Source organism: Chenopodium album, chromosome 7 (assembly GCF_948465745.1).
Source record: "Chenopodium album chromosome 7, dcCheAlbu1.1, whole genome shotgun sequence".
Taxonomy (NCBI): Eukaryota; Viridiplantae; Streptophyta; class Magnoliopsida; order Caryophyllales; family Amaranthaceae; genus Chenopodium; species Chenopodium album.
Window position 1 is genome coordinate 76951647 of NC_137840.1, and position 12343 is coordinate 76963989.

The 12343-nt window shown below is 36.5% G+C and overlaps 1 protein-coding gene across 1 annotated transcript; it reads right to left on the bottom strand.

The window, feature by feature from the left end:
* Positions 1-628: 628 nt before the first annotated feature.
* LOC145639710 (endoribonuclease Dicer homolog 1-like) lies at positions 629-11398 on the bottom strand. Its single transcript, XM_081691031.1, has 20 exons — positions 9669-11398; positions 9475-9588; positions 8294-8504; positions 7666-8060; positions 7299-7536; positions 6655-6827; positions 6450-6572; positions 6116-6276; positions 5805-6038; positions 5544-5694; positions 5239-5421; positions 4710-4871; positions 4535-4630; positions 3838-4463; positions 3386-3486; positions 3114-3313; positions 2087-3001; positions 1794-1958; positions 1319-1692; positions 629-1161 (listed from the first exon to the last, which is right to left on the bottom strand). Exons 1-20 carry the CDS (start codon positions 10830-10832, stop codon positions 984-986), a joined length of 5964 nt encoding a protein of 1987 aa, XP_081547157.1. The 5' UTR covers positions 10833-11398; the 3' UTR covers positions 629-983.
* Positions 11399-12343: the final 945 nt, after the last annotated feature.

Sequence of the window (12343 nt, forward strand, 5' to 3'; positions counted from 1 at the left end):
ATTTATTTTCTGTAAAACTTTAGGAATTTTGGATTCACAACCAATTCTGCTTTATTAGCATTGTTGAGAGCCAGATTCTGGTTAGTTTTGCATTATCAGTGCTATCTGTATTTTTACAAGTAAAAAAATGTAAAGCAATGAGAATCAAACCCTTAACACTCGGGAAGAAATGGAAGCAGCAACCACTGCCTCCATCTCATGATTCACATCAATGTTATTATACTTTGTATTAAATCTGTTCAACAAAATCCTAGTACTAGCTGAAATTCTACATACTCAATTATTTCTCAGCTCTCAGCCAAAACACTGAGCAATTTCTAGAATGGCGGTATAATGCAAATATGCAATTCTAGACTACCCCACAACAGCGTAAATTTACATTGAATTCAAGTTGGGTCAAGTCTCTTGGAAATTGGAAAAAGATTGAAGCAAACATAAATCTAGAAGAATCGTTTCTAAGACATCCTACTTTTTCGACTAGATTACGTTTTTAAAAGTTCTTCATATTTTTACTTAAGTTCAATTTTCAAAGAAAAACCTCTTTTAATTATGTACAAGAATACAGTACAATGCACCACAGATATATCACTAAACAAATTTTCTTTCTTATCCAAAAGCAAAAAAAGGATCAACAACAAACGAAAGGAAAACTCCATACACTTGAGGGATAATATTACTATATTCCATAGCACAATACCAGTGAGTGAAACTACAAAATTTTGTATATACTTTGTGTGCCCCAAACAAATTGAGGGGCAGGTTCAAATTTTGACCTCATTCATGCAAATGAAACCAGTACTATCTATCTTATGTAACCTAGTAAGTACTTTGTATATTATTTCACTTTGACAACTAAAGTTCACCTAAGGTAAGCTAACAGTCATGCATGGAAGCACCCAATCAAAGATAGAACTTAAGCAACCGGAAAGCAAATAACTCTTGCTTCCGCGCAATATGCAGCTCAGGGAATAAAGAAAACACTACTATGAATACCATTTGTTCAGAAGCTCCAACAGAAGTGCTGCAGCTGAGTCTTTGGCCTTCTTAACACTTGGCATGGGCTCTCCAATGCATTCACCAGTCCAACCTTTATCTGTGGTATTAACACGGACTGCAAATGTAAACTTCTTGGCATGTGCAGGGCCGCCTTCGTTCACACATCTATATATGGAAAAAGAAAAAAAAAAAAAAAAAAAAAAAAAAAAAAAAAAAAAAAAAGAAAAAAACTCAGCCGCTAATTTTATTTTGGGGGGGGGGGGGGGAGTGGGGGGTGTGGAGAGGGGGGAGGAAGCTGGAGGATGAAGGTACTGAAAATTACCTGTAGAGTGGCATGGGCCAATTTCTACGTAAGCAGATATCATTTAATGTCTGTCTTGTAAATGTTTGTGCATTGTTCTTTTTCTTTTTCTCGGTCTCCTCAGCTTTATCCATGGCTTCAGCAGTTTCTTTCTCCTTCAAAGCAAGCAGAGCATTACGAGCAGCCAATTTCTGTGCCATCTTTTTCTGTGGATTTTGAGCCACCCCAATCTGTATACCATCGACATAAACTTCAACAGTGGCTAAATTCCCATCTCGAGTGGCCTTGTATTCCAGACCTTCAGCCTGCTGCTGACATCGTTCTTGCAACTCTCTCACGGGATGCATTGGAAGTGTTTCAGGAGTAACCATTGGTTGCAATAAAGGCTCAAAAACCTGAGGCAAATACCAAAATAGAACATCAAAACCTTAAAACTTCAACTACATAACAAAATTAAGCTAAGTGAAGAAGAAAAATGTTAATGAATAAAACTTACTCTCCACACAACTGCCGTATTATGACTGCTATCAAGAAAAATGGCTCCGGCAATTGATTCAACAATATCACCAAGAACTTTTGGGGCCTTGCAATCTCCTAAGCCAAATGAATTAAATCCAGGTTTTGAATATTCATTTTGAACTTCCTTCACAAAATCCCGTATCTACAAAAGTAGGCGAAAGATAATCCAGATTTACAAGGTGAGAATTGAGAAAAGGTCAACAACCATTACAAAACAGTATCAAGATCAGTATGGCAAAAAAAAATGAATTAAAAGGAAAAAAAAAAAACCTGCTTCTCCAAGGCAGTAGACCCATGTCGTAAATGCACATGAAGCTTGTGTTTGACAGCAACTCGCGCAAAATTTTCATTATTAACAGCTGCAGCACGCAAATCTGTCAAACGTCCAGGGGGCAAATCTGTATACTTGAAAAACAGGTGCCTAGTAATAAGATGATCCAAGACTGCATCACCTACAAACTCTAGTCGTTGGTAGCAGGCGACTCCAGAAGATGGACGTGAAGCATGAGTAATTGCTTCAATTAACAATGCCCTGTCCCGAAATTGGATTTTTAGAGCACCTTCTAATCCATCGAAATCCACACTTCTTAGAACACCTTCTGGAACAGTACTTGGCCTCTTTGGACACTCAATTTCTTCAGGATTGAACTCTATATCTATTCCAATCCATTTCATGAAGTGATTAGCAGCAACTTTTCCGCCTTCAACATAATGAACTCCAATGAGTGATTCAACAACATCCGCCAATGTCTTGCTAGAAAGGACCCTGTACGAACTTGAATCACTTTCAAGTTCACCATCTTCCATTTCATCATCATCAAAATTATTAACATCTAATTCAAGACCCATCTTTGCAAGAGACTTTTCCTGATCAAATAAAGATGATTCCTCTTCTTTGACATCCTCGTCAAAAACTGGAAGAACGCCAGGGGCAGCCCACCTAGACGGTGCAAAGCGATCTGCTTGGATATATGACTGAAGCCCTTTTTCAAGTGCATGGTGGTATAATATCATATTACTAACCATTTGTTGTCTCATTCGTGTGAGCTGACCCTCGTGTTTTTGGGGAAATTTGAGAAAAAGAAATCTACTAACAACCCATTTCAAATAAGCATCTCCCAAGAGCTCAGCTCTTTCATAACAGAATGTCTCTTGACAAGAGGCTGCAGTCAAAGCTTCCAGAATCTGTGAATAGGCAAAATTGTTAGAAGAACAGACACATAATTACTTCAAGTTAATCATAACTTTGAGATAGAAAATAAAAAAGCAAAGCAAAGGAGGCCAGGAAAGGGATTACCTTGGAAGCAGGTACAGGATAGTTGATGATATTTTTAAGTTCAATAGCAAGTAACATGCTTTCCACCCTTCTCATTATTGATGGAAGTCTTTGGGCTCCTCGAACTAGCTCACCAGGAAGTGGATGTACAAAACACAATTCAGCAGGCAGATACACATAATAAGTTTTGTCAAGGGCCTCCTCAGATTCACCCTCATATTCTGCACCAACAAACCCAGTAAGCCATGGCAAAAATTTACAGGAAAAATGAGTATTTAGCATAGGCAACATACCTTCAGAATGTTCAAATCTAGGGGAAAGGAGATTCTTGCAATATGAAACACCACGACCTCTAAGTAAAGGTTGTTTCTTATAGATCAATTCAACTCCATACCTATTGACAAAAGATGAAAAAATACACCAAATGCACCCTCTATTATGCTGGGGGGAAGCAAAAAGGTACCCAATTTATTATAGGAGGTATAAACTACTGTAATAGGTGGCTCTAACACCTGACAGTAGTCATGAATTCCTTCAAAATTGGGTAAAGCTTTCTGCATCTCCCAGCATAAATTCAGGTACATTTGTGGCATTTAATCACAACTCTCCATTAGTATCACAGACAATGAAAAATAACAACTGGATAAAGAAGGCAAGGCAAGTTGATATAGAGCTTATATGCGATTAAAGTGTGGCATAATACAAGAGGGAAGGGTGTGTGTGAAGACTTTAGTATGGACCATACTTTTGCTTGTAGTAGTCTGCATATGAACTATACTCCAAGGGACCAAGATAACCTTCTTTCCTAGGGAATGAATTGTCTGCAGTCATATCATAACGTACAGAATCCACAAAAAACCTCTTTCCAGAGTGAGCAGCTGTCACAATTTTCCCCACCAAGTCTTCTGCATTGATGCAGGTATCAGCCAACATCAAATTTCCTTTAGGAAGTTCAAAATTGGCCTGTACACCATAGTCCCGGCCAGGAACCAATCCAGAAGCTTTTACTACATCATACTGTGCAACTGCTCCTCTGATACCATACGTAGGATGGGATTTCTGTCCAAATGCCATGCCATAACGCAGTTTCCCAAAACCATACTCTCTCCTATCCCCGCCCAGACTCCGCTCATTAGTTCCCAAGTAAACATCTGGCCGAGCCCTTTGTAAGGGGTTGTTCCACGCATCTGTACTTGTTATATTATCAACAAGATCCCAGTCTATTTCTTTTAAAGGATCTACAGATTTATCGCCAACCATAGGGACAAATAAATAAGCCTTTGCAGAATCCCACGGAGTTGTAGAAGGTTCAACATCCACATCAAGTATGATGCTCATCATTCTCACGTGGAAACTCTTCAGGGATGCTAGCTGCACATGACCATATATGTAAGTTATTATAAAGAATTAAGAAATTATAGATCCAAACAAAAGAAGCGCACCTGGCTTTCTGTGACATCTATTGAACCCCGAAAGACAAGAGATGCCTTAATCTTCATGGTTCGAGCGATAAAGAGATCCATCGACATCGATAACACCTGATATTTAAGAAAATTTTATTAAATGCAACTGAAACTACAATCAATGCTGCAACCAAAAAGAGTCTCAAGGGGATACCTCTGCATCCAGCTCACTGCCAAAAAGTACCGAAAAATCTGAAACTTGGGTCAAGAATGGATCCTTTGCGGACCCTAAATGTTCCCATTTTACAGCATACATATAGAGATGAAATAATTTGGAGTCATCACAACCATCTCTGCCAGACAATATCCATTCCCCCTGCACAGCCAGAAACAAGAATCAAAACCTATAGAGGTTAAAATAGAGAAATGCAAAGTGACATGTAACTATTGTAAAGGCATCAAAGAAAACCCTGAAGCATAGTCATAGAAAGTTCAAAATCTTATACAAACTACATCATTGTTTTCTCCACTTCAGTCTGTCAAATTATAACTTTCTGGGATACTATTATAGTCATAACTGCTTTGGCTAGTTAGCTTAGCATGTCCATGGAATTTTACTATAATTTACACACTATCAATAATTCAAGTGATACAGTTTATAAAATGGGATAAACAGGGAGTTTTTTTTTTTTTTTTTTGAAATAAAATAAAATAAAATTGTGAGCTGTGCTAGAAACACTAACCCTAAGGATTGAGGCAATTCCTTCAGGATAGAATTCTCTGTGTCTGGCTGTTCCTGGAAGTGGATCTCCTTCATCATTTCGCTCAATCTTTTCTCCGTCTTCACCACTTCCCTTATCAGGCAAGAGCATGTCAGTAAATGCCCCCATCTCGTGAAGCTTCTTACAAGCAGCCAGGCAAACAGCCTGCATATGAAGTCCGTAACAAAAAATAAATACAATACAGGCATTCAGCTGTCACCAATATAGAGCCAGTTAAAAAAAAAAAAAAAAACTAATACAAAAGTAAACTTCAAGGCTAAACAAACCTGTTGCGCAAGACGAATTGAACTGCATATTGGGCCCTCAAGCTTTTCGAAAGGGGCATTACATGGTAGTTGAAGCCTACAAGAATAATCTGTGGATCCATCTGGCTTCTCATGCTTTACCATGATAAATTCTGGATGAAGTATTGAGTACCTATATCATGGATGATATCAACATATTAATATTGGCATTCAAACATCAATTTTTTTACTAGTAAAAGGAGATCAATATCAACATAAATTAAAGATGAAAGAAATCTGTACCTATCACTGGGTAGCTGCGAACAGTAAAAATGAATAAGGCCTACAGCAGAATTCAAGCTCACAGTAGCACCAGTTGAAGCAACCTGGTACACTGAACCTGGGGCATTTTCTGCGGAAATCAATCTTGAAGTACCCTTGAGATGACTTACATCAGTCCTCTCAATTGCTTCTTTCCGCAAAGTTTCTTCACTATTTCTAGCATTCCTTAGAAATGCTTCATGAGACAAGTTTCCCCTGATAAAAACACATTGAGTTGAGTATCTCTCTATTCCCTGCTTTCGTATTTATATATACAAATATTAAGCAAGTACCTTTCAACCATCAAGATATAATCTGATCCTGGCTTTCTTGCACGGCCCCTAGATTGAATGTATGCCAAAACAGTTTTTGCAAGGTCAAAGCGGATCACCACATTACATTGCCGGATATCAAGACCTTCCTCAGCGACACTAGTAGCAACTAGTAAAGTCACCTAGAAACAATGCCAACAGGAATATCAAGGTAATTTTCTATGTGATACAAATTTGAATTTCTTCTAGTTTCACTCCAAAAAGACTGACTTCATATCAAGTACCACTGTGACCATCACTTAAATTCACTTTTATCAAACTAATATATTCAGCTCTAAGCAAGGTAGAAACATACACGGCCATCTCGGAATTGAGCTATTGTATCTTGCATTTGTGATGTCCGCATTTCCTGACTATTATTATGTCCAATCATACTTGCACACTTGATAAAACTTAAAGATGGAAGCTCAGCAAAAACCTACATATATGACAATTGACAAGTCATAAATCATCACGATCAAGAAACAGAACTCGTGACAACAACAACAGAGTACACTGACCTTTGGAAGAACCAATGCAGCCACAACTCTCTCAACAAAGATGATTGCACGAAAGTCATCAGTGTGCTTATACTTCATTAGTACTTTCACCAGTGACTGGACCTTAGGAGTGACCTTCCCATCAGCTACAGCAGCTCCAATGACAATGTCAACATGTTCTCCACCAGAGACAACTAAACAGACGTAGGTTTACCAAACAAAACAATTGTATTATTATTCTAATTAAAGGTATAAAAATTAATCAAACACATTATTAAGCCATCACTAACTTTTTTCACAATCACAGCACTTTAATAACTATCTTGACACTGCTTATCTGAGTATCAATGATATAATACATCAATAAATTAATAAAACTGGAATAACAATCAACAGTAAAAAAAATTAGGAAATAAAGTCATTTAATTTTGTGAGTCACCCTTATATAAAACATTTATCAGAATATACTCATGTATTTCAGAGTCATGTTAGCAAATTCTAATGAGTAGAAAGCTCCTAGAAAATTGTAGCAGTGCCAGAAAATCCAAAAATGCTCTCAAGTTAGAAATCTATCTAGGACGTTCATAGAAAAACGGAAAAAGATAAATAACAGGTAAAATGTTGATCAACCTTGCAGATAACTGGAATGTATGTAAAACACTCACCGTGACAATCAGGAAGTTCTCCCTCCTCAACCTCATCAACACTGCCATTATCTTGATGGCAGCCACTATCATTATTATCTTCGGTACTGCTGGCATCCTTGTTGGAAGCGGCACCTTCTGCTAGCTGGCACTGTAAAAGTGCAACGACCTTGCTCAAATAAGATTCTTGAAACTTCACATCAAGCTGGTAGTTTGCCCTCTCATTACTTTGTAAGGCTACTAAAAAATTGTGAGCAACCTGCAGGTAGCATAAACAATCCAAAGGTGATTAAATAAAGAACCAAGAATAAAAAAATAAATAAATAAATAAAATAAAAAAAATAAAAATAAAAACACCAACAGATATTTGCAAAGCTGTATATCAAACCTTGAAAGCACACCACTGTCCCAGTTCACCAAGTGCATAGTTGATAGCCCTTAATTTTTGAATCAAGTTAGCAGCACCATCACTCTCAGTTCTTTCAGAGACACCGTAGACCTGGCGTAACTCTTCCTTGGCTCCTGCATCTCTAGCTCCCATAAACTGCCATTTGCTTTTTCTTGAACTTGCTCGTGCAGCTTCTTCAACTGCTACTTCCATTTGTTTGATTTGTTCATGCAGATACAACAATGAAGCTGCTTTGTCATATTCCACAACAATTTCTGATGGCATAGGAACATGTTTCTCCAGTTCTCTACGGTCTTTTATTGTACAAACTACGGAATCCAACTTAGTCTCTAGGTTTCGTATCTTGACAGCACAATCAACTTGACTGGAAACACCTACATCACCAGAAAAATGTATAGCTCATAGAGAACAAATTAAATAAGCCCCATCAACAATGGCAAAGTAAATTAAGGGTTGTAAAGGCATAAAGCGGCTAAAACTGTGGCATGGAAGATAGAATTTAGACAGCACATTCTACAAGAGTACATCATACCCCAATTACGGGAAAAGGCTACAAAAATCATTTTATAATTAAAAAAAAAATATATATTATATATCAGGTACATACCCTTCAAGTTAACAGGGGAAGCAGTCATCCCAAAAACAGCAGGCCTTTTTTCCTTTGGAGTTGTATGATAAAATTCAGACATCACTAGAGAATATGGATGCTTCTTGACGGCATGGTGGCACTCATCGAGAATAAGGAGATGTATACATTCCATTTTGATTATGCTATGCCTTAAAATATTTAACAAAATCTGAGCAGTCATGACCAAAACCTGAAGAAAGAAAATTCCTTAGATTTTAATCATGGTAAACAACCTTTGAATACTACTAAAAGAATATACAAAAAGTACACAAGCAGAAGGATTCATAAGAGGCATATATCTTGTAGTAGTTGTGATACTGCTTTCCAGAATTAGTTTTAATCTGGAGGCGTATAGATTACAAGTACAGATGAGCACCCAAATATAAGCTGAATACTCAAACATAGAAATCGAACGAAAATTTCTAGTGATCTAATTATGGCTGATAGCCTGTATACAGTCATAAATTGAAGACTTAATTGCTTTAGTATACAGGAATAAACCGAATAACTAGATCATGTCCATATCCATATCAAGTTCTCATTAGGAGGGCTTTCTAAGTTCCTAATATTTTATTTTTCTTACCTTATTAAAAAGAAGTTCAGGAAAATCATCAAAATTCTTATCATTACTCTCCATCATACAATTTAAGAAGACTTGTTTAATAAAACAAGAAATATAACATCTACTATTTATTAAAAGGAATCTTATTGTAGTCCACAAATTACTCCATGATTAAGTAATCATTCAAATTCGTCAGATACAAAGAGGAAATGGTTACCATTAGCCAAGAATTGAAAAAAAATACATCAAATATGTATCAACTACAAGTTTTAACATTCACAATTAATAGCTTGCCAAAAGCCAAAAAACCTCAATCCACATTATTACAGTTTGCCAAGAAGATGCACATAATAGACAAAAGAGATGCCGAAACTACCATTAAAACATTCAAAGTTGCTGATATGAAAATCCAAGTCATTATATGAACATTATTTTGAAACTCTACTACAGAGTACACCATACAATATTTAATTTTCAAGAGCGGAATATCATGTATGAGACAGCAACCTGCTTCTGCACTTGCCAACTTTTATGATTTAAAAAGGGAAGCTTTAAATTTAAGCTCCACTAAAAAGTAACAGAAGATTATGAAAAATACCTGCTTAGATTCAAACTCGCGTTGCCATCTTCGAGTATCCCAGAAATCTTGACCCATCTCACCACAGTAATGACCAACACTGTATCCAGTTTGGTCGCGTATAACTTCTGCTTGCTATACATTCATAGGAGCATAATTAATCTCCAAACTCATAACAATAATATTCAACCAAATATCCACGGAATACATTTTACCTGATACACTAGTGGAACCTTAGGCACCAAGAAAACAGCCAGCACTTTCTTGTTCTGCTGCTGCAATCTATTGCAGATGCTTTTAATAAGTAAAACAGCAATCAAAGTCTTACCGGCTCCAGTCTCCAGGAAAGCAATAGTATTTTTCTGCTTTGCCTGCTCAAGTACTTCCAACTGATAATGGCGTGCCCGCTCCTCCAAACTTTTCTCCTTAAAACTTTCCTCATTCTTCTCAATCTTTGCACTGCATTCCTTGTTCTTTTCAGACCCCACCTTATTTGTGTCTCTATTTCGGGCAGATTCATATGAACCAACGCGATACACAATTTCATTTGACCCCGGCTTTTCCCTCTCCCAATAACCCTTTGCCTCTCTATCTCTCCATTCCCTATCTCGGCTATCTCTCCTCCCATTATAGTAATCCTTTCTCCTACCACCCAAATCCCTGTCCCTCTCTCTTTCCCTATCCCTATCCCTATCCCTATCCCTACCCCTATCCCTATCCCTATCCCTCCGTCCAGTCTCCTCAAATTCTCGATTCCTCTTCCTTCCATTACTCTCCCAATCTCTCACACAACTCTGCCCACGACTCGAATACCCCCTCTCCTCTCTAAACCCATTACTTACACGAGTCCTCTTTCCGCTCCTCTCCTCACTATCTCGATCCCTATCAACCTTACAACTCTCTCTATCACTTAACACTTTTGAGTCCCCATTACTTGTTCTAACATGATCAAGAACACCCTTATTAGTTCCATCACCACCATTCAATTTCACACACACACTCCCATTATTATTGGTATTATTAGAATAATTACTATTAACATTATCAGCATCAACCATTTTGCTGTCACTAATTAATGAACTTTGAACCTCAACATTACAATTCACAACAAAATTCTCAACTTGCAAATCTTTAGAAGGAGGAGTAATATCCATACCATCATTGCAAGGCAATCCTTCACCATTCTTGATACTATCAAGAATATGATCAATCCCACCAAAGAAGTTGGGATCAATGCTGGCAATTTCGCTCTGATTCCCAGTCCCGAAATCGCCGAAATCCCCGATAAATTCACAGGGGATGATATCATCTTCCTCCTCACAAGCATGAAGCCAGTAATTCGGCCTCGAATCATCCGAACCCTTATGTCCTTCCTCCATAACTTACTCAATCACACACTTAATTTAACAATAAAACAACAAATTCAACAACAATAACAGCAATTAAAATCAATGGCACAATAAATTAAGCTAAAAAACTTAAAAGGGTGTTAGATTTTTGGATTTCTGAAGGAGAATGGAGAGCAGAGAAAGCGTTGATAGACCGTACGAAGCACGCAAAATGCAGAAGCTCAATAAAGAAAAAAAAAAAAAAGAATTTAAGAGAGAGAAAGATTAGATGAATGAAAAAGCAAATTGTGTGATTCAAAGATTCCACAGTCTATCAACGCGATTCTGCTTTAAATTCTCAAAAGGGAAATTAGGAAATTGAATTGAATTGCAATAATAATCATCTATAAAAAGAGATTACTGTAAAAACAATCTGGGTTTGATTTGTTTTGATGGAAAGTTTTGATTTTTAATTTAGAGGGTTTTGGGTTAATTGGGGTTTCTCTGTTTCTCCTCCTGTTTTTCTGCAGGAGAGAGAAGTAAAGAGATGGACCGCTGGAGAAGAAAGGCGGTTTTGTATCGAATCTTCACTTCTCACGAGTTCAATACCATAACTTGGTAGAGCTTTTATCCCGGTTTTAGAGAATCTCGTATCGATTTTCATCTCTCGCTCATATGATTCTTTAAATTTTAAAGATCAATATATTTTTTTTACGAAGAAAAATATTAAAAATATAGAAAAATGGTTAACTAATTTGAGAACACATGATGAGATAAGATTTAATTACTTTGACTCCATTTTAGTATTTAAATTAGTTTGTAGTCCGGGCGTTGTACCGAATTCTATTTTAATTAGACCTTGTGATTATCAATTACATACATTTATTTTCATGTTTATAACATAATTTATGAGTGGCTTAGATGGTTAAGTAATTATTTTTCTTATAAAAGGTTGGGTGTCGAATCTCCTTATCAAGCAATTGAGTTTTGATGAAATCCAAATTCGATCATTATAACTTTTTATTTGTGTTTAGATTTTTCAAGTGCTTGTAGTCGATTTATGTTTCTAAATAATATACTTTGTGTTATTAAGTACAAGTGGTTAGAGCTTCCCTCTCGGTTCCATATGATCCAGGGATCGATTCTCATCACTCGTCACAGTAATATACGTAGTAAAACAAATGACGTATATATTTAAAAGAAAATATTATCCAATGTATTTCATGTATTGTATTTAGCTAATTTCTCACCATGTAATTATATACGAGAAATAGTAATTTAAAATTCATTACCCTTCGTTTAATTACTTCTTATATTCTCAAACATACATTTGGTTTCAAATTAGCTCTAGAGTACTTTTATTTTATTTTAACCAAATCATGAATGTATCTATTGAATAGTGGAATATACGAAGTACATTGCAAGTTTGCAACAACTTTTTTTACATGAAGTCCATCAAGGCATCAACAATGTAAAAATATTAGGATTTGGCATTCAAAGTTTTTTTTACTTTAACAATTTTACCACCAAATAATATCAACAAGACCCACCTAAAAAGTCTA